Raw genomic sequence first — 24,724 nt, forward strand, 5'->3', positions numbered from 1 at the left:
CAGAGGAACAGGGCCATGGCCAAGACACCCCAGGCCATTCCGAGCCCCAGCTGTGTTTTCAGCTCCTTGGGGCTGTTTGCAGACAGGGTTGGTTTGTGTGGCCTTCAGGTTGCTCCAACCCAATGCAGAAGCAGCCACCCTGCACAAAGCTGCAGCAGGATCAGGGAAGTATATGGGTGAGATTTGAGCTACATCTGCATCTGCTCTCTGCCCTGTGCAAATGAGCGGCACCCCTGGGTCTGTCCCACAGTACTGCTGTACCTGGACCTTCCAGGGATCTTCTACAGAGGATCTTTCTTCTGCTGGTTTTTCAAATTCCCTGCTATGATTCCTCTGCCCAGGGGGCGTCATTATCACACAGTCTCAGCGCAGCTGCGGTTTGTTTGAAGCCTGCGTTCAGCACTGAGCTGCTGCCGGGCTGGAGGTTCGGTTCCTTGGTGCCATTTCTGTTCCACTGAAGATTCATGTCTCCAAAGTCCCACTGTGAAGAGAAAGGATTTCGGGTTACAGGACAAGGCAGGTCTGTAGCACCAGAGCTCCTCAGAAGTGGGGTTTGCGCTCCACTGGATGCAGACTGGCCACATGGGAGCTGCTCAGGCCAGCTTTACAGGGGGGAAAAACACCTGAATTCAAACTTCATCTGAAAATAGAAATTGTCACAAAATTCTCATTTTAAAAAAATTTTCAACAAAACTCCACATAGAAACCTTTTTGGGGTAGGTTTTTCATTCCCTCTGTGATGAAGTGGGACTGGTTTTAATGTTTCCTCTGAATACTGTGGGGGGGCCTCAGCTCTAGCCGACCCTCTGTCTCCTGGCAACTAATGGCCGGGCCCTTCCCCCCTGCAAGGGGATGCTAAAGGTGTTGGAGACAAAGAGATCAGGTGACCTCCTGGCCCGGGAAAGAGACTCAGCCCAGAGAGGAGGGGCTGGAGGGGGTTTAGTAGTTTTTGGAAGCTGGCTGGAAGATGGAGGGGAGCCCCAAGGAGGCTTGGGCCTCCCAGCAGGGAGGTGGCCTCCCTGGGCCCCAGATGGACCTAACTAAGGGGGTCCTATTGTCTGTACTGGCAAGACCTGTTTTGGACTGTGTTCATGTCATCTAAATAAACCTCTGTTTTACTGGCTGGCTGAGAGTCACGTCTGACTGCAAGGAGGGGTGCAGGACCCTTTGGCTTCCCCAGGACCCTGCCTGGGCGGACTCGCTGTGGGAATCACACGGAGGGGCACATGCTGAGTGCTACGTGTGAGCTTCTTGCCCTGGAGACAGTCTGCTCCAAGGGAGAGGAGGCTCCCCAAAGTCCTGACTGGCTTTGTGGGGAGCAGTTCCAGAGCATCGCCTGCGGATTCCGTGACACCCTCCTCTTCTCCTTCCCCCTCCCACTGCAAGTGGGAAAATGGAAAAAAACAGAGGAAAAAGGGGGAAACAAACTGAGAAAGAACATTTTTGAAATCAAACATTTTCAATAAAAATGTTCATGAACAAATGCGGAATGAAAGGAAAAGCCGCCCGCCAGATCCCAGCAGGGTAAAAACTCTCCAGAAACTCTCAGTGGTTTTCTAACCAGCTCTGGCCATTACTGCTCAGTTAATAACCAGAGACTGATCTCAACTAAGGTGACTATCGAGGGCTGCTAACCTGAGAAGCCTCAGCCAATTTTTGCTTCAAGGGACAATGGATCTTCTGTTGAGAAGAGGTCAGTACGAGGCTCACTGCACTGTCTGTGTGCCGCTGCCCCGGCCAGTGCTCTCTCCAGTGCAGCACTCAGCTCCCATCAGTAACAGTTTGTCACTTTGAACCTAACCCATTGTTAAGAGAGAACGATAGTGAGTGGTCCAGAACCAGCTGTTCATCACCTGGGAGTTTTCCTGGCACTCCCGGCAGGCACACTCTTGTGCCACACAGGCCACCTGACTGGTCAACACAGTTCCAGCTCAGTATTACTGGCCTTGGAAATACCTGCAGATATCAACAGAAGGGCTTTCAGTCATTCTGGAGTCAGGAACATTTTCTGCATTGTACTCACACCCATGCAGAACGAGGTCCATTGGATTCCAGGCAGTATTTACCTCTTTAGCCCTTTGTATAACCAGCCAGTGGATCTACAGGCTCACCCAGCTGATGGATTGAAGTCCACCATTTGAAGCCACTGCTTCAGAAAGGGTTTGAGGCAATGCTGTGTGATGGCACTAGATGCCAATTCATGCCCACCCTGAATGGCCCAGGTGTACTGAGCCCTCCTGGTGCTTTAGTGACACATACAAACTCCTCTAGCACGTAGGCAGAGCAACTCAATGCGCCTCCCTTGTCACAGAGAGCGGGTCTTCACTGGGGGGAGACGTGGGGTAGCCGTGATAAAGTGCACTAACATCCCACACACCCAGGTCACTCACCGCACTGCGGACCCAAGTGGCTTCCCACAATGCAGCAGGGATCACTCTCAGAGGGCAGAACAGGGAGAAAAGTGGCAAAATTCAGTCCTCAAGCACCACCCACAACTCCTATGGCTCGATGTGGCACATATGGGACCTGGGATCCCACAGCTCAGTGTGAACTCCCTTTCTGCCTCTGTTCATTGTGAGGGGGCACCTGCCTGCCCACGCTGCATACCAGCAGGGGGTGCAAGCTCACGCCACCCGGCCTGCACCCCCAGATCTGTCCTGGAGGGGACGGACAGCGCAAGCCCTGCTTGACCTCTCCGCCAGCTGTGAGAGTGGAGGGACGTGACTGCCCAAGCTATTCACACAAGCTGCTCCCAGCACGACAGAGCTGGACGCCCCTCTCCTTCCCAGCCCCTGAGTTATCTCCTTCCCAGGACCAGATGGGTGGAATTTCTTCCCTCTGCCCCACAGGAGACGTCTCTCTTGCTATAAAACTGCGAAGCCACAAGACAAACCTGGCGCTGGCTGCAGCGCCACATGGCTGATATGTGCCAGCCCAGGGGGATACTGGCTTTCTGGAGTCCAGGGCTGTTTGGAATTTATCATCATTGTTACTTTATCTCCAGTCAGTTAAAGCCAGTTGGAGGTGGGGTAACTTCCTTCAGGGGAGATTAGATGACTTCTCTCCTCTTTGACCTCAACTAGTTCTGTGACCTAAAAATGACACTGGGCTGGAGATCATGGGGGAGACTCTATTCTTGTGCAACAGTGTAAATCCAGAGTAGCTCTGCTAAGGGCCAGTGGAGTCCCTTCAGATTTACACTAGCGGGCCTGAGAACAGAATCACTCCCTGGGACTGCACTAAGGACAAAGCAAGCACATTATGTTTCTTTAATTTATGAGTGATTATTTCCTGCCCTGCAATCTGGCCTCTTTCTGGGGCTTGTGATGTCTCATGCATCTAAACCAAGAGACTTCAGTTGTAATGATTCATGGATTTAAAGTGAAATAAGCTTGGCAGACATAGGTGTCCCTGGAGCGCTGGTCCCGGCCTTCCTCGCACGGGACCAGCGCAAAGCAAAGTGACAGTTCTACACACTTGTTCTGAGTTTAAGGCCTCCCAATACTTTTGCTGCAGAAGAAAAACAAGCTCAAGAAAAGAGTTGGACCAGAGCAGCCCTGACCGAGCAGCCTAGCCCATATCCCTTCTCTTGACACCTCGCTCGGGTACCTAGCCAAGGTGGAGAGAGCCACATGGGCACATTCACAAGCAGCTTTTGAGAGCAGGAAAGCTGCAGTGAGCAGAGAAATATGAGGACTTCTTATTTTCAAAATAAAGGCAAAGAGAGCGGGTGAGTGAACGTGCAAAGTGAGCCAGGGGTAAGAACGACTGCAAGGAAAACATGATATCACAAGGTGTGTGAGACACTGTCACAGAAACACAACCCAGTCTGGCCAAACAAACGCAGGAGCCATTTCAGTGTGGGATCTGCCAGGGCCCAGAACGCCAGCAAAGGCTGCATGGGTCTGTCAACTAGCCCCAAGCTCCAGCCGGGGCCGTAACTTGGAAATACTGCCCCCCAGCCACCAAGAGTATTGCAGCCACTTTGGGCTCAAACAGGAGTGACTGTCAAACCGCGCTCAGCCTATGGAAATGGAGCGCAAACCAGCCACCTGAAGAGATTCTTTCTAGTGTGCAGTGCGGCTCCTACTGGAACCAGTTACCAGGTGCAGGTGTTTAAAAAAAAAAAAACAAACGAAACAAAACAAACTTTATAGAATCAAAATGTGTCTTTGTTCATCCCCTCCATATGGTAACTGTGCTGGTCCCGGTGCAAGGCAGAAGGGGCTTTGACCTGCTGTGATCTCCTGCCATAAACCCATTTGTTCCCACAGAGACGCCTGCTGAAACGCCAGGGACATGGTAACAAACGCCAGCATCAGACAGGAATCGCTCTGAACACCAGGCCGGGAAACCCAGGCCAGCATGGAGCACAGGGAGTAGTGCTGGCAGAGGTTTTCTGCACTCTCCGTTCTGTCAGGCTGAGGAGCAGTAAGGGCAGTGGGCCATCCATCTGCCTGTCTCTCAAGGAGCAGACACTGCCCCGTTTCCACAGGAGGGGAGAGTCCCAGAGCCCAGGGTGCTGGCAGGTTGTAACAATGGCCCAGGAATGCTGAGCATTCCCATTTATGTTCTGGAACAGAATGGTCCCATTTTTAGAACTACATAAAATAGTCCAATATTTGCTCCCCTGCCCTCCCTCATGCACGTGGGCTGTCCAGCTCTTGGGATCATAACACTGTGGGCCTAATTCTCCCTTCAGAGGGACGGCACTGCTCCAGGGCAAGCTGCATGCACGCAGCTCAGGACAGAAATCGCCCCAACAACTGTGACAGGCTTTGCAGAGTTTCTATGAAACGTCTTGCAGTTTGATAGCAGCAGCTGAGTCGATGCACAAATCTCCTACTGGGGAGGACAAAGCAGGCCCAGGAGGAGCTGGCATTTCCCCAGAACTGTGCATCAGTGAGAACTTTTGAAGGAAAAGGTTGACCGAGTTTTTAACCTGGCCCAAACAACATATTTTCCCAGCCCCGTTCTTGGAACCAGCCGAACCATCTTGGGTGAAATCTTCAAAATACAATTCAGCCTGAGGCAGCCCCCAGCCTGGGACTTTCAGCTCAGACGGTGACAGTCTGGCAAAGGTTGAAGCAACTGAAACCTGGGTCTTCTCCTGGGAGATGAGGTCGAGTTTAATACGGGGCAACGCACCCAGCCCTGCCTACGACGCAGTAGCTACGTGCTGAGCTCCGTTTCAGTCCACATCAGCCCTGCTAGCTCCTGCTAATGGCAAGCAGCACTTTGCCTGAGTGGGAACTGCCCTGGCCCTCCAGCCTGCCCCACGGCAGTCAGCGAGGCAGAGATGGAGAAGGGTCTTCCCGCAGCCCTGGAGGAGGCGTCTGTGTGTGTGGGAGGGGCGGGGGGGATATCTGGTTTTCAGGGGACCTGCCTTCTTGTGACTGGACCCTATCACGTGCCAATTAGCCAGGATGCTCTGGGGACTCGGCCTGCACTGGGAGTGCTCTCACTGCTGCACACACACCTGGGTGGGATGGTCCCCGGCCTGGGGCTAGCGGGCTCTGTGCCTCGTGCACCAGTGAAGGCAGCACAGGCCGAGTTCAAGGCAAGAGGCTGGGGTTAGCGCAGGATCCAGTGCAGACGACCAGCGGTAGCCACCTACCTCAAGCTCGGAGCTAATGGAGGAGACGTATGAGGAGCTGGAGGGGGAGAGCTTGGCGTGAATGACCTGGACTGGAGGGTAGGCAGGGGGCTCTGGCAGAGCAGGGTCGGCAGCACTCATCTGTCCATCTCCCGGCAGCCTCACTGCACCATGGCCAGCCTGGATGTAGCAGGGAGCAGGATTTACCAACGTGGAATCAAGGGGCACAGCAGGAGGACCAGAAACCCCTGGAGTGGGGAGAACACGGAGGGCAGAGGGTTGGGTGGCAGATCCCACTGCTTATGGGGGCAGGGCTCCCAAAAGCTGCAGACCGATGAGCCTCCAGTCACCCCAGAACGGGCGTGTGCACACACAGAGCCCGGCTCAGCTTCTCTCATTGGCTGGCCGCCCCCCTGCTGTGATCCTGGCCAGCCTCACTTCCCCTCGCAGCTCAGCTCTGTGCTGCTGTCAGCCCACTCAGCACCCAGCTGTTCTCCTGCCTCACCTGCTGCACCTGCTCGACGGTGAGATCCAGGCAGCGGCCAACGGCAGCCCCCTCGTGGAGCGACTTGGGTGCTGGGAACATGTTCAGCGGCAGCCAGTTGGGGGCCTTAGAGAGAGGCGGGGCAGTGAGCGAGCAAATCCCAACACGCACTGCGAACGGCAGGGCTGAGCTCTTCAATGGAGGCTGGAGCAACGACCCGTCCCTTCCTCCCTCCCTCCCACTGCGGCTCTGTACAACTAGCAGAGCATCACTGCCGGCTCCATGAAGAACCAGAGCAGCTGGGGGCTCCTGGGCCACAGGGCAGAGGGAGAGGAAGGGTGGTGGGGAGCAGGCACAGGGGATACCCTCAAGGGGCTGTCAGTGTGGGCTGTGCAGCCCCCCAAAGGGGGTGGGAGGAAGGAGCCGGGAGCCAGCTCTGCACACAGAGGAGAGCGGGGCCCTGGATCAGGCTGCGTCCCGGGCAGCCACGTAGCAGGATGCTGGGGTGCAAGGGCCAATGTCAAACCCAAGAGGCACAAAAACCTCAGCAGGTTCCCAACCACCTGTGGGCAGCACAGGAGCAAGCTCTGCAGCGGGCACAGCCGTCCCTGCAAGGGCCTCGCGCCTCAGCAAAGGCACCGGGGGGTGGGACCCTGCCTCCGGCCATTTCCCCTTGCAGGGCGAGTGGCAGCACCCAGTGCAGGGCAGGGGAGAAACCTTTCCCTCTTCGGTTCCCGTCCGCTCTTCCTCCTCCTCCTCTGCCTGTGCCAGCAGCGCCCACGTAGCCGGGGTCTCTGTTGCCTCAGCCACAAGGCCCAGCCGCTGGCTCATCTGGCTTTTCATCAAGCAGGACAGACAGGTGATCTGAGCTCCCAGGGTTAAGGAAGTGACACCGGCCCCACCTCAGCCCCACAACATGGCTGCCTGGAAGGGAACTAAACAGCACTGGCTCAGGGCCAATGCCCAGCCCACACTACCGAGCCCATCAGACCCAGGGGCCTAACCGCTGCAGCCTGCGTCGTGCCCTGGAGCTGAGGGGTGCTCAGTCCCTCGGCCGCCGTGCCAAACCCACCGTGCCAGCCCGTGGAGCTAGGGGGGTGGGGAAAGGATACAGCCATGTCAAGCGCAGCAGAGCCCAGGGAAAGCAGGAGCCAGGGCATGGCTCTCACAAAGTACGCGGGCCGCTGGTCATGAGTCACAATGGCTGCTGCATACAGGACGCTGGCCAGGGCCGAGGAGATGCTGGCCCAGTGCTGGGTCACTGGAGACAGCCTCCCTCTGCACTGAAGAAAGCAAGGGAAGGTCAGAATGGCTCCCTGAATCAGTGCGAGCCGTTCCCCTCGCCCTGTGGGGCACCCATGGCAGTAGGGCCAGTCCCTGCTTCGCCGGGCAGCATCCTGCAGCAGATCCAGCGCAGTGCACTCAACAGTGAAAGCACAGCGACTGCCCACAGCTGTCTGCAGGCCGGGAGCTGCCATCTGCTGGCCCGGCCTTCCCTGCCACCTGGTCCGTGTCCCGGGCCACAGGTATCTACCTCTGCAGCGAGACGGGAACAGCCAAATACCATTCTCTATGCAAACACGCAGACACTGGGGTCAGGTGCACTGCCTCCTTCTATGCCACCACCCTGCTGCCATGCTCCGCGCCCCCACGGGCCTTATTGACCTGGGATCTGAGCCCAAGGCAAAGGGCACATGTAAACCCCTCGGTCTGGTTCCCCAAGGGAGCAGCCCGGTCGATCCTGGATCTCGTTGCTGTTGCAGCAGGGGCAGAACAAACCCTGGGTTAGGGAGAGTGAGGCCTGCCAGGCAGCAGCAGGGACCGCGGCCCAGCCCTGAGCCTGCAAACACTCACACCCGAGCAGGCCCATGGACACAACAGGTTTGCTGCCATGGGTGGGCTCGGCCCTTGGGTCCATCAGGGACAGACTGTGCTGTCAAGTGCGGCCCAGGCCACAGAGAAGTCTTGCTGCAGGGCAGCGTGGTCGGAGCAGACAGACTGGGGGAACAGGGGGGGACAGGGTGCAGGATAAGAATCCCTGGACCTCGTGAAGCGACAGGTGACAGGCCCAGGGCAGGCGTGAGTGCTGAGGAGTCGTGGCAGGCTGGGAAGGGAGGCCCAGGCAGGGGGAAGACAGGGCGGAATTCACCCTGGCTCATGGGCACTCGAGAAAGGGCTGTCCAGGAGACTGTGCCATGCCCCAGCGTGCCGGGAGGGGCCACAAGACCCACATCTACCCTGGCCCAGGGCCCTGTTGCACCAGGGCAAGAGGTCCCGCGGGGCCGTGGCTGCAGCCCTGCGCTGTGGCTGGGGCGACACACCTGTTTGGAGCTAGCTCCCAGGCTGTGCATCCCTCCTGTCCCCAGGCCACGTGCACTGCACGGCCACCAGGGCCCCCACCCTATGCAGGGCTCCCAGCAGGGCAGTGGCTTGGCATTACCAAGCTCCCACCAGCTGCCTTACCGCTCCAGACAGCGCAGGGATCCTGGCCGTGAAGGCGACGAGCGCAGCGAGCATCCCCAGAGCAAAGCCCAGCACTTCCATATTCTCCTGCGGGACGGGAGGATGAGAAATCCTGAGCCAGTGGGAGCCACCAGGGCACCCCCCGCTGCGCGCCAGAGGGGCCCTGCCAGGCACTGCGTGTCACCCCCATGTGCTAATCTGCCCAGACACGCTGTCAGATCCCACACAGAACCTGCCTTCCTGCGACTGCTGGACCCACCACGGCACCCGCTCTCTAGGGCCGGGGTTCTGGGGTTACCAGGCAGCCTGCAAATGCCAGGCCTAGTGTCTGCTGTGCACAATGGGACTCACCTGCCCCTGCGTCTCTAGGGGCTCTCCAGAGCCCCACAGCTTCGCCCTTCGGTAGCTCATTAGAGCAGCATCACTTCCCAGAATGATGGGAGCTAGAGACAGAAAATCCGATGGGCCCATCCGGCGCCCAGCCAGCCGACCCACACGGCCGCGCGACTGGCCCTGTCCCCATGAGTGTCTGAACGCGACGCGCTGGCACACCCCGTTCCTTCTAGCGCAGACAAGCCCCTGGGCCCCCGGGCCTGGCAGAGCCCCCCACTGCCCTGGCCTCCAGGGTCACCTTGGCTACAAAGTAACATGAACACACTAAAGAGTCCCAGGTGTCCAGGCCAGACGGGCCCACGGTGATCACCCTGCCTGGCTGCCTGGAAAGCCCAGGGCAGAGACCCTCCCGCAGCCATTCCTGCGCCCAGAACCTCTGGCTGAGCTCAAGCAGAGCTGCTAGAACCCAGCTCTGGCAAGTGGTGCTGGGTGCTAGCAATCTGCCCTGGGGTCCCAGTCCCCATCCGTCCAGCCGCAGCCTTTGGGCTCTATTCCCTGCCAGGCCGGCTCCCAATTGCCAGGCTCCATCTGGGTTTAAACAGGGACAGCCCCAGTCCATCGCTAGGGCCTTCCTAATGAACCCAGCGGCCGCAAGCGCGGGGCCGTGTCTCTTAGGGATCATGTTTCCCTGGTGGAATTTTCACTGTCAGCAGTGAGAATAAAAGTGCCATGGTGGACTGGGGGGCACGAGCTGGGGGCTGCCCCTCACAGGGCATGAGGACCAAGGACTGCCCCTCACAGAGAGTGGGGGCTGTAGGGCTGCCTCTCGCAGGCAGTGGGGGCCGTGGGGCTGCCCCCCGCAGAGAGTGGGGGCCGTGGGGCTGCCCCGCACTGGGAAGTGGGGAGCAGGATGAGACAGTGCTGGGGAATGAAGGCGGGGATCTGGCAGCCCTGCTCTTCACTTGCAGAGAGGGCCCCAGGGCTCTGCACTGGCTCCTGGCAGGTCCTCTGCTCGGGGCTCGCCCACACCGCCTTGGCCCCTGCGCACCAGAGAGCTCCTTAGACCAAAGCACTGAGCAGTGCTGGGTACGAGCTCTGAGCTCACGGGTCACGTCTGAGCAGTGGCGTATTTGCCCAGCATGGCCCCACACCCCAAGCCAGGTGCCAGCCGGCACAGGGCTCAAGGCCAGGCCCAGCGTGGCATTTCTGGGGCTGCTCTCCTTGTGCCAGAGTCCTGCTCTGGAAGGCAGAGGGGGGTGTCCCCAAGACACGTTACACAGAGTCTCCTCCCCCCAGTACTGGGTACACCCTTAATGAACCATCTCCGGGTGCCTCGGCTCCTCTCCAGTGGAGCCGGCCCGGCAAGGACCAGGCTCGGGAAGCAGGGGGGCGGCTGCCAAGCTGTCCAGCCCACGGAGGGGAGCGAGGGTAAACCCAGCGGGGCTCCTGCAGTAACTGCCCCAAGAGGAATCCCAGCTCCACCACTGACTCCCTGGGAGCTCCTCGGCAAGTCACGTCCACGGTGAGTTAGTGTCTGCAAAGCCCTTTGGGAAGGTAACTGGTGAGCGTGAGCAGATCCCAGCATGGGGCCCAGTGTCCAGACACCCGCAGGCCTCTGAGCGGCTGCGAGGAGAGCAGGGGGAGGGCACCGAGCCAGGGGAATGGATGGAGAATACAGGACAAGGAGCAAAATGGCAGAACCACAGGCCCCCAAATCCTTTCAAAGCAAGCTGGAGAAACCCCGGGCAGCCCTGGGAGGGGATGGCCCCAGACTGGCTGGGCACATGCCAGAGGCCGCGGGGACTTTCCCAGCTCTGACGTCTGTGAGCCTAACGGCCTCTAACTTCAGCGGGTGAAACCACTCCCCAGCGCCGGCGCCCGACGCAGCTCCTGGCCATGGCTCCCTCAGGCAGGCGCCCCCCAGCCCCAGCAGGCTCAGCAAGGGGGGACACCGAAGTGCCGCTGGGAGCTTTGCCCTGACTGGATCCCTGCCAGCCCAGAGGGACACAGGCAGCGGGAGCTGCGTTACCTGAAGCGCCGTCCCCAGCAGTCTCCTCTGGGCGCCGTGGAACTCGGGGCAGGATGAGGTGGCCATCGCCAGGACGTACCAGCCAGGGCCCGTGCACAGGGCCAGAGCGAGCGCAAGGAGGCTGCTCCTCACCTGTCTCCTCCTCCTCTTCCTCCTGCCGGGCGAAGCTGCGCAGGACACAGAGTCTCAGCCAGGAGACACAGCGAGAGCCTGTCGGGGAACTAGCCCCGCACTGCAAGTGCCAGCCGAGAGCTCAGCGTAGGGACCGGGTTCTCGGCAGCACCAGCTTCTGCTGCTGGAAAACATCTCCCCAAAACGGGATCCTCGTCCCCCAAGAGCTCGCCTGCCCCCAGGTCACTGGCTGCGCTGCCAGTGGGGGCGCCACCCTGACCATCTTCCAGCCCTCTATTAGCCCTGCCAATCTCCGCTCCTAGGCAGCACCCAGCCCTCTCCCTCCACCCCCCAGCAACCAGCCCACCCCCTCCACGCCCAGTCCACTCCCCCAGCACCAGGACTTTCCCCCCCAGACAGCACCCAGCCCTCTCCCTCCACCCCCCAGCAACCAGCCCACTCCCTCCATGCCCAATCCACTCCCCCAGCACCGAGACTTCCCCCCCCAGACAACACCCAGCCCTCTCCCTCCACCCCCCAGAAACCAGCCCACCCCCTCCACACCCAGTCCACTCCCCCAGCACCAAGACTTCCCCCCCCAGACAGCACCCAGCCCTCTCCCTCCACCCCCCAGCAACCAGCCCACCCCCTCCACACCCAGTCCACTCCCCCAGCACCAGGACCTTCCCCCCCAGACAGCACCCAGCCCTCTCCCTCCACCCCCCAGCAACCAGCCCACTCCCTCCATGCCCAATCCACTCCCCCAGCACCGAGACTTCCCCCCCCAGACAACACCCAGCCCTCTCCCTCCACCCCCCAGAAACCAGCCCACCCCCTCCACACCCAGTCCACTCCCCCAGCACCAAGACTTCCCCCCCCAGACAGCACCCAGCCCTCTCCCTCCACCCCCCAGCAACCAGCCCACCCCCTCCACACCCAGTCCACTCCCCCAGCACCAAGACCTTCCCCCCCAGACAGCACCCAGCCCTCTCCCTCCACCCCCCAGCAACCAGCCCACCCCCTCCACGCCCAGTCCACTCCCCCAGCACCAGGACTTTTCCCCCCAGACAGCACCCAGCCTTCTCCCTCCACCCCCCAGAAACCAGCCCACCCCCTCCACACCCAGTCCACTCCCCCAGCACCGGAACTTTCCCCCCCAGACAGCACCCAGCCTTCTCTCTACCCTCCTCATCACCCAGCCTCCCTGAGTCCAGCCTCCACCTCCCATCACCCAGCCCCACTCTGAGCCCAGCCTCCAAGCCCCTGCCCAACCCCCACCCCCTCAGCATCCAGCTTTCCAAGCCAGGCCCCTCCCGAAATCCCACTCCCAGCCGCACGCTTCTCACCACTCATCTCCCCAGCCCTCCGTGTGGCCTGGAACGCATTCAGCCCCTGTAGCATGCTGAGCCCCCCAGCACACCTGTATGCATCTAGTCTTGGAGGGGACCAGGTTATCGCCTGGGGTTCCGCCCCGCCCCGCCCCCGCCATTCAGGACAGGGTGACCCACCAGGCACGTACCTGGTGCGGGTCTGGGGTCGGACGCACAGAGAGGAAAGAGAGTCAGCAGGAAGTGAATGATGTCGACAGCAGCCATGTACGCCCCTGTGAAGACCTGCGGAGAGACCAATCGGATCAGAGCCACGATCACAGGATGGGGAAACGCTTTATGGACGGTGAGGACCAGTCTCTCAACAGCCCTCAGAGGATGATATCAGCCTCCTTCTGTGCATGGCCCTGGCACGGAGAGGTGAACAGCCTTGGCCCAGGTCACATAGCCAGCAGGTGTCAGAGCTGGGAAAGAGCAGATGGGTCCCCACTTCCGGTCCCCAGCTCTCAGCACGGATCTCTGTGGCAGCCTTCGGGTGACCCCAGCGCTCCCTGGGCCTTCCCCACACCAACAGTGTCTGGAGCCTCCTCGTGGGCCATGGCAGAGCCTAGGCCAGAGCATGGGGCAGACAGCTCCTGCAGCAGGCTCTGGAGCTGAGCTAAACTCTGCCCGGGAAGCCGACACCCGGCACCCCTGGGAGAGCCAGCAGCTGACTGTAAGGGGCGGACGAAGGCCTGGCATGGTGACCTGCTCACGGCTGGGGTGGCTCTCCTGAGCTACAGTGCTTGGAGTTCTGTCACTCCCAGCCTGGCTGACAGCCCCTGGTGCCAAACGTCACCCCAGTGGGCTCCAAAGCTCCCAGGCCAGGCAGGGGGCAGACCCTGGAGCATGACACAGGGTTCAGATTTTACTCCAGATAAGCCAGTGACGCACAGAGTATCCGGCTTCTCAGCCCCCGCTGCAGACAGCCTGTTGGCCCCAGCACACCAGAGTCTGGTCTGATGCCCCCAAGAGTGCCCTGCACCACCCCAAGAACTCCCAGCGAGATGAACTCCCGCAGCGATGTCAGACAGGGTGAGGGATTCATCCCGGCCCCAGGAATTTGCCTGGAGAATTTAAGCAAAAAAGGAATTTTTTCAAACAGCTTCCAAACCCTCTGCCCCAGTGGCTGGTGGCAGTGCTGCTCCAACCGTCCCTGTGCTCAGACGACGCCGGATGTATAACACAGGACCCGCCTGCCCCAGCAAGCCCGGCTGTGAAAAGCTAAAGGGGCCATTCCATTCTGAGCAACAGTCCAGGGACTGGGAGTGGGCTGGGGGTGGGGGGAGGTGGGGGAAATTGCCCTGCAGGGCAGCGCCGCGAGGCTGTTCTCCCCCCTCAGCAATGGGGCTGGCCTGCCATGCTCGCCCGTTTCTCACATTCGCACTTAGCTCAGGAAACACACGGCGTACAGCCCCCTTTCCAGGCAGGTAAAGGCACAGCTGCTCCAGCTCTGACGTGCCTCCTTCCCCTGCAGCTGCGGGGCATCCCTGTGTCCACACACACACAGCCCATTTGCACGCCCGGCTCTGGGAATTGTGTGCACAAGTTAGGTCCTGCGGAGCCCCCATGTGGGAGAAGAGAACATCGCACACGTTTTCACTAACTGAGTTTGAGAATCCTACCACCGGTTAAACCAGAGCAACTGAACTAAAGGCAGCAGCATTCCTGGGTCCCCCTATCCTGCCTGCCCCATGCACTCGGGGAAGGGGTGCTGGCTGAGCCAGAGGGGCAGAACTCAGCGTGCTCACAGAACGAACGGCATACACTGGGATGGTCTGTCTAGGAGGGACAAGGACTGGATGTCTCCTTGTGTCTCTTTCTAATGCAGCTATCGCGGCCTCTGGAGGTACGTCTACACAGCAATCGCACACTCACGGCCAGCAGACTCAGGCTAAGGGGCTGTTTAATTGCAGGGCAGATGTTCGGTCTCCAGTGCAAGCCCTCAGACCCTGCAAGGGGGGCGGTCCCAGAGCCCGAACATGGACCTCGCAATTCTACAGCCCCGTAGCCAGAGCCTGAGTCGGCCGGCCCATGCCAGCCGCGGGCGTCTGCCTGCAGTGCGGACATACCCCAAGTGTCAGCCATGGATGTTGGGAGTGACCAATCACTCTGCACTGAGGAGACACTGGCAGTGAGCGAGGCTGGGCCCAGGGCCCTCCCAGACCGGCTCTGGCTGTTCATGACTCCACCCGGGAAGCAGCTGTTACTCTGTCAGCCCTGAGGAACAAGACAAACAGGGTGGGGAGTGTGAGCCTCACCCTGCCCCTGCCTCCAGGCTCCAGTGACTCAGCCAGGGAGACGCCTGCCCCGGAATGACTGCTCCGGGTCACGGGGAAGAAGGTGCAGCAGAGTGGCACCGAGGCTTAAAGAGCCATATCATCAGTGGGGGACTGAGGCCTCCCTTTTTTGTGGGGCAGGGACCCTTGCCCATGTACTGCCCCACTCCCTGTCATCGTCCCCCCCAGAGGTGTCTCTGTGGGGCCAGGCCTGGCTGGGCAGTGCAGGGAAACGCACATGGCCCCCAGCACAGTTTACAAGGGAAAGGCAGCTGGGCCGAGTCTGCGTTATCCTCACCCCGGAGTCCCCTCTTCAGCAGGGGGACCCTGAGGCAGCCGTGGCTGGGGCGAAGGGGGTGGCTTGTGTCAGAGTTGGCTGCCCGCATGGGGCGGGGGGTGGGCGGGCTGCCAGGGATCAGAGCTTCATTTGGATCTGTGCTGGCCTCCTGGGATTGTGGTTACCTCAGGGGAGGTGGGGCGGGGTCTCATGGTGGGGGACCGTGGCACCTGGTGGAACAAAGGGACAGAACTCAGCCAGGGAACCTGCCCCCTCCAGCCCTCGGGCATGGCGCCCAGGGACTGCAGGGCCAGCTGTGCCTGGCCAGGGCTGAGGGGTTTGGGGCAGTACTCTCTGACACGTGTTGAGACCAGGGGCGCACAGGGAGCGCCACCACCTGTGCCCATGGCCAAAGGCCTAGCCAATGTCCTGCACTGGCCGCAGGGGCTGGACTGGAGGCTGCCCCATGCCCAACCTCCAGGATCTGCAGGCCTCCGCGGGGGCAGGCCGGACGTCTCCCGCGTACCTGGATGGCGAGCTGCTTGGCGAGGAGTGCCCCAATCGTGTTGCACATGCTGCCCACAAAGCTGTAAAAGATGCAGAGCACCGACACCTCCTGCCAGCCCTTCCTCCTGCAGTGGGCACGGACCAGTCTGGGAGGGACACAGAGGGAGAGGGATCAGAGCAGGGGAGCGCTGCCCTTTCACCCAGGGGCTGGGCTTCTCAGTCCAGCTTTATCGGCTAGGATGAGGCACAGACTGAGCTACTTGACAGTGCCCAGGGTTCCCTAGGACTCCCCAGTGCCCCTGTAGCCCAGTACGTGGGGGAGTCAGTCAGAACTTGCCCCTTCAGTGGGGTCGCAGGACATGCTACTAACTAGCAACACCAGGCCCCACGGTCTGGGGTGCTCTCTGCCTTGCCCCAGGGCTGCTCCGGTAACCACACAGCCAGTGGCCCTAACACTAGGTCTGTGCCAGGGTGGCCAGGGCAGCTCACTTCCCCTCCCTGGGCCACAGCCCCCCACATGGGGGCCAAGGCTCAGCGGTGATGAGCCGCTGCAGAGCAAACTCAACACACCTCAGGGGAGGGGTGAATTCCAGATGGTGCTGAGCACCCACCTCTGGGCATCGGGCCCCTTCAAAGCACCGCAGAAGGGTCCCCCAGATCACTCGTCCTTGCTGGAGGCCCTGCCCCAGTGACACTGAGCCCCCACTCGGTCCCAGGTTGTGCGTTCTCCCATCTCAGGCTGTCCTGAGCATCCCCTTCCCAGCCAGCGCACAGGCCCAGCACCCAAGGCAGCCCCAGGGAACTCCCTGCACCCATGCAGTGGATCAGCCAGTGCAATCTCTGTGCCAGCCTCGCCCCGAAGGAAGGGCAGGAGCGCCTCTGGAGCAGATGGCACCGCTGCTTTGTTTAGCTGCTTGGTTGCCACCTCCCCAGCCGTAACCGTCCCCGTCGGTCACCAGGCCCAGGAGGGAGACCAGTGGGCGCAGGCTGGGTGCTGACACGCTGGGGAATGGGCTTGGGGCCACGGGTGGCAGCTACAGGGCAGAGTTGCCTCCAGGACCTGGGAGCTCCAGGCTGTGCAGCCAGTGGGGGGAGGTTTATTGTTCCCCTTTTCCAGGAGTGCGGCTTGCAGAGCAGCTGACCCTACAGGGAACGGCTCTCTGAGCACCCGGAACGCCCCTCCAGGCTTTCACACGGGAGAGCCCGAGGCCCCCACCTATGGTTTGAGCTCCGTGGGGTCATTATGGACACTGCAACTTCAGGCCAGCCTGAAACTCCTCCCCTAGGGTGACCAGATGTGCCGATTTTATAGAGACAGTCCCAGTTTGGGGTCTTTTTCTTATATAGGCTCCTATTTACCCGCCCCCCCATCCCCGTCCGGATTATTCACATTTCCTGTCTGGTCACCCTATCCTCGGCAGAGGGGCGCGGGGCAGGGCTGGGGAGAGGGGCACGGGGCAGACCCGAGGCCAGGGAGAGGGGCGTAGGGCCAGGCGGGGGACAGAGAGGTGCGGAGCCAGGCGGAGGGGTGCGGGGCCAGGCGCGGAAAGACCTGAGGCCGGGGAGAGGGGCTGGGCAGGCCCGAGGCCGGGGAGAGCGGCACTGGGCCGGGCGCGGGGCCAGGAGGAGGGGCGCGGCCGGGGGACAGAGGGGCGCGGAGCCGGGCGGGGGACAGAGGGGTGCGGAGCCAGGCGGAGGGATGCGGGGCCAGGCGCGGAAAGACCCGAGGCCGGGGAGAGCGGCACTGGGCCGGGCAGAGGGGCCCGGGCGCGGGACAGAAAGACGCGGGGCCGGGCAGACCAGAGGCCGAGGAGAGGGGCGCGGGGCCGGGCAGAGGGGCCCGGGCGCGGGACAGAAAGACGCGGGGCCGGGGAGAGGGGCGCGGAGCCGGGCGGAGGGGCCCGGGCGCGGGACAGAAAGACGCGGGGCCGGGCAGACCAGAGGCCGAGGAGAGGGGCGCGGGGCCGGGCAGAGGGGCCCGGGCGCGGGACAGAAAGACGCGGGGCCGGGCAGACCAGAGGCCGAGGAGAGGGGCGCGGGGTCGGGCAGAGGGGCCCGGGCGCGGGACAGAAAGACGCGGGGCTGGGCAGGCCAGAGGCCGGGCGGAGGGGCGCGGGGCCGGGCGCACTCACAGCCCGTGGGCCGCCATCCAGAGCAGCGCGGCCAGGCTCCCCAGCGCGGCGGAGGCGCAGGCTCTGTCCCGGGCTAGGCAGGCGGCCAGGTGCCCCCAGCTCCCGGCAGCGGCTCCCATCGCAGCCCCGTCGCTGGCCGGAGCCCGCCGAGCAGCCGCCCGGGGCATGGCCGGGCAGGGCGCAGCCGGCTCCGCTCCCAGCCGGGCCACACGCCCCTAGCGGGGAAGCCGCGAGAGGCGCCGCGTCCCGGGCCGGTCCGGGACAGATACGCGCCCCCCGGGGCCAGGACGTGCCAGGGCCCGTGTCCCCCACCTGCTGTTCCCGTGTCCGGTGCTCGGCTTGGGGGGGGGGCGGGTCTGGCTGTACAGCGCCGAGCACCAGCGACCTGCTGCAGCTGGGGCTCTTGGCTGCTACCCTGCATGGCCACAGGCCAGCACAGAGGGAGCTCATTTCAGCTCAGGTCTGCTGCTGCCCAGGGGCTGAGGGCCCTGTTTCTCTGTCTGGGTTTCTATATCACAGAGGTCGGCAACCTTTCAGAAGTGGTGTGCTGAGTCTTCATTTATTCACTCTACTTTAAGGTTCCCCGTGCCGGTAATACATTTTGATGTTTTTAGAAGGTCTCTTTCTAAAGTCTATAACATAGAACTAAACTCTTGTTGTATGTAAAGTAAATAAGGTTTTAAAATGTTTAAGTAGCTTCATGTAAAATTAAATTAAAACGCAGAGCCCCCCCCCCCCCCCCGACCGGGGGCCAGGCCCCGGGCAGTGTGAGTGCCACCAAAAATCATCTCGCGTGCCACCTTCGGCACTCATGCCATAGGTTGCCTACTCCTGCTATATCACATCTGTCACTGTAGTACCTGACCGAGTCACAGAAAGCTGCACAAAGGCCTTGATGGCATCTCCTCCATGCTGCTCTGGGGGCTCTCTTTTTCTTCAAGTCCATGGGAACGGAGGGCACCCAGCCCCTGGCAGGAGCTGGCTCTAAAGCAGTGGTCCCCAACCTTTTCCATGGGGCGGGCGCCAGACGACTAGCCGCCGAGGACCATGGCCGCCAGACAAGCAGCTGCCAAAATGCCACCATGAAGTAGCAACATCAAGAGGCATTGCCACCAAAATGCCACCAGGAAGGAGCATCATCAAGCGGTGTCGCCACTGAAATGCAGCTGATATTCGGCGGGATTTCGGCGGTAGTGCTTCTTGACGTTGCCATTTCTTGGCGGCATTTTGACGTCTGCTTGTCTGGTGGCCAGTAGGCGGGTGCACATGGATGCCCTGGTAGGCGCCACAGCGCCCACGGGCACCACATTGGGGACCCCTGATCTAAAGCATTTGCCAGAGCAGCAAGAGGATTTCAACATATGGGAGCCAGGAACAGGGAAAGTCACTCCACAGCTGACAGGGCCGAGCGTTCTCCTGCTCCACTGGCCACGGTTCCTTTGGAGTGTGGCTGCTCCTTCATCTCAGCCTTTTGTAGGAGCAATCAGGCTTCTACACGCAGGAGAAACCTTCCTGCTCTCAGGGAAACAGCTGCGAGGAAGCTACGGCACCTGTTGCCTCGCTTGACGAGAGAAATATTCATTAATGTCTGACCCATAAAAGCAAATCAAGTGCTTCAATAGGAGAGACCACTCGGGCCCCCAAGGGCCTACACTCCAGCCATCCCCTGCACAGCAGACAGGAACTGCCCCCTGCTCTGGCTGGAACATGGAAGGCAGGTGCAGCAAGAAAGGTTTTTGTCAGTGTGGTCAAGGGATTAGATCAGGGACAGAATCCAGGAGTTTCTAGTTCCTAGCCGTTCACTCTGCCACTGAGTCACTGTGTGACCTTCAGCAAGTCACATTAATCCGGTTTTCCCATTTCTAAAAGGAGAATAATGCACCTGCATCTCCTCTCGGCCTTAGTGTGCTTTAGTAATGGGACACATTGATTGCACCAGTGCAAAACAAGCCAACTCCACCTCCCACTGCAGCATGGAAACAGAACTGCCAGCTCCCTGGGCACTAGGCATGTCTTGTAAGCATATGGGACACACTCATAGACTCTAGGACTGGAAGGGACCTCGAGAGGTCATCGAGTCCAGTCCCCTGCCCTCATGGCAGGACCAAATACTGTCTAGACCATCCCTAAGAGACATTTATCTAACCTACTCTTAAATATCTCCAGAGATGGAGATTCCACAACTTCCCTAGGCAATCTATTCCAGTGTTTAACTACCCTGACAGTTAGGAACTTTTTCCTAATGTCCAACCTAAATCTCCCTTGCTGCAGTTTAAGCCCATTGCTTCTTGTTCTATCATTGGAGGCTAAGGTGAACAAGTTTTCTCCCTCCTCCTGATGACACCCTTTTAGATACCTGAAAACTGCTATCATGTCCCCTCTCAGTCTTCTCTTTTCCAAACTAAACAAACCCAATTCCTTCAGCCTTCCTTCATAGGTCATGTTCTCAAGACCTTTAATCATTCTTGTTGCTCTTGGAAACAGAACTGCCAGCTCTGTTTGTGTGCTTTAGTAATGGGACACACTGATTGCACCAGTGCAAAACAAGCTGTGTAAGTCTCATCACATCCCACTGCGGCATGGAAACAGAACTGCCTACCCTGGTGTCACAGGCCCTAGATTAACAGCAGCGTTAGGAAATTCTCCTCAGCTCGTGCAGAAGAGTCCTACGGTTTTGGAGCAGGAGGATCCGAGTTCTAGCCCCCCTGCTGCCTGGCATGCGGCACAATAACAGGAGTCCTGCGTTGTCGCAGATTTGTGACCTATTCAGGGGCTCAGCAAACCCTTGATTGTTTCCCAGGCAGACTGCGTGCCCAGCAGCAGTCACACTGTGCTCTGGAGAAGTTGTAAGCATTTAGCTGCAGCATAGTAAGAAATGACACCCACTGCTTAGTAACAGTGCAGGGTTGAATTTACTTGGTTAGATTGTAGAAGCAGCCCCTTGTGTCAGGTGCTGTCAGAACACAAGAAAAGGTGCAGTGCCCGCGCTGAAGAGCTCCTGAGACAAAGGGCAGAGGAGCAGGACACAGCACTGAACCAAGCCATGGGTGGATGGCCAGCACACAGAAATAACACTCTCAGATCTCGGCACACTCAAGAGAAGTTAGCAAGCCTTATTATCCCTATTCTCCAGGTGGAGAAACTGAGTCACAGAGGTATGAAGGGGCTTGGCCAGTATCACACACTGAGTCAGTGGCAGAGCCAGGAATAGAGGCCAGGTCTCCTGCCTCTCGCTCCTGGGCCCTATTCACTGCACCATGGAGTCATGTTGGCCAGAAATCCTCTCCTTCCCCCTTTGGTTACAGATAGGCCAGAGGGGTGCCAAGGATTGGATATTGGCAGCTGTCAGGGCAAGATCCAGTTCCTATATACAAAAGCACCAGGTGTGAGAGGCTTGTCTGTGTGTTGCTAGGTGGAATCCAGGCCAGGACCTGGGTAAATACAATGCTCAGGGTGCCAGCCATGGAGCCAGGGAACATGTGCATGGGTCCGTTGGTGCCCCTGAAAGAAGAGTTAGTCCCTAGGTGTTTGCTGCCCCACGCAGTTGCCCACCCTCTGCCATCACGAAGGACACTGCGTGTCCTCAGAGGACAGATGAGCACAGTACAAACACCTGTCACTTTCAGGTATTTTGGGGCAGGCCAGTCCATTTAGATGATTGGCCAAAGTTTGCTCTCTACCCCACAGTTGTGCAGGGGGTGTGCTGGGTGATATCCTCCCCCAGGCTGGGCACATACAGGGCCACATTTTAACGTCCTCACTCCTTTACTTCAATGGGAGCAAGTACTGCAGGGTCTGTCAAATGCTTTGAGATCCTTCAGCCTAGAAGGCACTAGAGCAGTGTACAATATTAATGTTATTGCTATTTACCAGGTTTTTCCAGTGGTATAATGAAAGAGCCATAAAAGCTTGTAGCTATATCTAGCATATGGAAGGAAAAGGTGAGGACAGGGTGGGTCCCATGGCTAGGTGGACATTGTGCCTTGAGCAAAGAAATATTGCTGCTTTTTACAGATTCCTGCCAAGCACTTTGTTTTGCTGGTTTGTGTGACGAGCCTCTCACACCTGGTGCTTTTATATATAGGAACTGGAGCTTGCCCGGACAGCTGTCAATGCTCACTCCCTGGCAGCATTAACGCCCTCACTTCCTGCTTTTCCACTTCCTTAACTGACACTTCAGGCCCTTCTCCCTCAGAAACCAACTGCAATTGCAAAGTTGCAGGCAGGGGCCAGACTAGGGGAGGCAGAACTAAGTTCAGACTCTGCTCCAGAGCCATTCCAGAACATTCTGTCAGAAAGTCATGATGACAGAAAATGCACCTCCCACAAAATCCAATTTTTCTGCAGGAGAATTTTGATTTTACTAAAAATCTTCAGTTTTCCATCAGGAAAATCAAGACATTTTATTTCAGGTCAGTTATTTTTTAACTGACTTGAAAAATTTAGTTTTGAATCAGTTTAAATAAATAAATCTGAGTTTCCCTATCAACAAGTTGCCTCATAGGATAGTAATTCAGACTTCCATTCACTTCTATTGGCTGGAGGACTACAACTCCCATACTGCAATGTGGAGTTCCCTGACGGAGCTGCATGGCACACCATGGGAGTTACGTGTCTTGTGGTACATTACGGGAGAGGTAGTTGAACCAGGTAGCCTGGCACTGAGGGGAAAATGGTACCATCAGTTTCCTAACCTAGAACTCTCATGAGGCAATGCACTACTATTGGGAAAAGTGGGGTTTAGTATTGAACTGACTCAGAACACTGCATGGCGAGTCAGTTCACTAAACCAAAACACTTCGAGTTGGGGAATGTCAGAACGTTTTGCCCAGAAATGTTGAAACAAAATGTTTCAAGTCAAATTTTGAAACTTCTTTTCCACCAGAATTTTTGCAATGTGCACTTGCTCACAATTTGAGACAAAACAAGCGTTCCCGTAGGGCAAAATGCCAAATTCCCCCCCCCTCCACTCCATCCACAGTCCCAGAATAACTGGACATGTCTGACGCAACAGGCTTCAGAATCAACCCCTCACTGTGACAATTTGAGGGGAGTGGTATAGAGCTCCCGGAGTGCATGAACTGTCCCTGCCGATTCAGTACATCACAGCATGGCTCACACGCAGCAGATTCACTTCAAACACATGAGAGGCATATTTATTTATTTTAAAATGAAAGCAATGGGGACAGTGATCTAGCACCATCACACCCCTTGTATATTCACTCTCACCCTAGGATCCATCTTTGCATCACCTCATGACTGGCACCTGCTGAGAGAAACTAAATCTGAGCTGTCACCAGGACAAGGCAGTTGTACTCAGCAAGAAGGAAGGGGACAACTTGGTCCAGCAGTAGAAGAAAAAGATAAAGCAAGAAAAATGTTGATTTACATGTATTGCTTGTTTGCTGCACTCAAAGCTGCCTGTTATACCAGCCCAACACCAGCATTACATTAAACACGAGACTGGACTATCTCCTGTAATCTTTGGAGCACTCTGCGTGCGTCTGGACTGTAGTGTATGGGAAATCCTTGGGCACGACTGTGCCCCCTCCTGCATACAGTGCCAAGCCAACAGCTGATGTAGAATGGAGCTGAGTAAATAATGCACACAGTTCTGAATAATTAATTATTCATTACATTCACTCCGCCCACATCTGCACGTTTTCTGCCTTCATTTACTGTAAATGATGTAGAGATTGCAGTCACTGGCAGGAATGTTTGTGGAAAGTGAATTTTGATTGTGTGCATGCACGTGCCCACCTGTACCTTTGTAGAAGTGAAGCTGGAACTTGTCAAAGTGAGTAGCTGCTGCAGAAATCCGGAACTGGAAATCAAGGAGCTGGAACAATAGCACGTGACCTGTACATCTAGTTGGCACAGCCTGAATTTCAGGTGTTGAATGTGCAGAACTGCTCATGGACAGTCTACAAAGCAAGATTTATGTGTAGAAATTATTCAGCAAATAATCTTGGCCACTGAATGAATGAAACACTCACACAGTGAAATTATTTTGCTCCAAAGAAGCAGGAGTGCCTCCTGTCCTGTGGCCATCAATGATACAGGCAAATCACTGCAGAGGAAGTGCCCTTTGTTCAGCTTTCATGTCTCTTCATTAGTAAAGAGCATCTTAAAATAAGCAGCCTGTTCTCCCATAAAAGCCAAGCACGAGGGTATGTCCTGGTGCAGTTGCCACACAGTGGTTGTGAAGTGAGCTGTAATATCTTACAGCTTCTTTTGTCTTCAGAAGAATGGTCCTGCTTAGTATCACAGGTAGACAGTAGCTGGAGGAGCACACCTGTCAGACACTCAATCTTTGCAGCTTTCAGCAGCCTCGGAGCCAGTACATCAGCGCAGTGTTACTTTAATTCTGCTTCCTTAGCTAAAAAAAGACACACACAACATGGTCCTTCCGGCCGGTCTGTCAGTCTGAAATTCATTGTGCATTTTGTCATGCATCCAGCAGCACTTTCACTCGGGTTCAAGTTGCCAGCACTGTGACGAAGTTTAAAAGTCTCTTACAGGGAAAGATGTGGGCTGAGGCCGAAACAGCAGTTCTACTGTCAAGTACCTGTGACATTTCAGACTGTTTGTTTATAGAGGGGACAGGATTTGTACTCATTAGCAGGCAATTCACAGCCTGCTCTTTTCCCCTCTTCAGAGCACGAGATTAGCCCCTACATTGATGTGGTGCATGAAAACCACATTTCTCTCTTACCTTCTACAATAGTCAGAAATAGCTTTGTAACACCATGACCAGAGCACTTCAACCAAGATGTCTGTCTTCTTTGCAGATTCCTTTCAGCTCTCTCCCCTGTCCGCCTGAGTGGGATCATCTGTCTCTGGGCATCCCATAGCACGGTCATTGGCGTACCTAAAGCTATTTGTAATGTCACACAAACACACTAACAGGGGCACTTGACTCCCATGTGCCCCCTTGTGGCCAGGGATTCCTCCTCCACCTACCTTCCAGGCTCCCTTTAAGTCTCTCTCCTCTGGGATGGAGCTTGGACTCTCATGGGGTTCCATAGAGTCCCTCTCATGGTCTCCGCACTCAGGGCTACCTGTCTGTCTTCTATACTCTGCATTAGGGTGCTGACATCCAGGCTACTTCCCTGAGTCCTTGCAGACCCTACTTCATGGCCTTCC

General features: G+C 58.0%; 1 protein-coding gene across 1 annotated transcript; it reads right to left on the bottom strand.

Moving 5' to 3' along the window:
* Positions 1-252: 252 nt before the first annotated feature.
* TMEM44 (transmembrane protein 44) lies at positions 253-15,523 on the bottom strand. The gene is made up of 9 exons (XM_050963932.1): positions 15,466-15,523; positions 12,536-12,629; positions 10,906-11,072; positions 8,544-8,630; positions 7,193-7,363; positions 6,798-6,944; positions 6,102-6,206; positions 5,618-5,776; positions 253-481 (listed from the first exon to the last, which is right to left on the bottom strand). The coding sequence occupies exons 1-9, from the start codon at positions 15,511-15,513 to the stop codon at positions 323-325; spliced, it is 1,137 nt and encodes a 378-aa protein (XP_050819889.1). The 5' UTR covers positions 15,514-15,523; the 3' UTR covers positions 253-322.
* Between the last annotated feature and the right edge of the window lie 9,201 nt (positions 15,524-24,724).

This window comes from Gopherus flavomarginatus, chromosome 8 (assembly GCF_025201925.1).
Source record: "Gopherus flavomarginatus isolate rGopFla2 chromosome 8, rGopFla2.mat.asm, whole genome shotgun sequence".
In the NCBI taxonomy this organism is placed as follows: domain Eukaryota; kingdom Metazoa; phylum Chordata; order Testudines; family Testudinidae; genus Gopherus; species Gopherus flavomarginatus.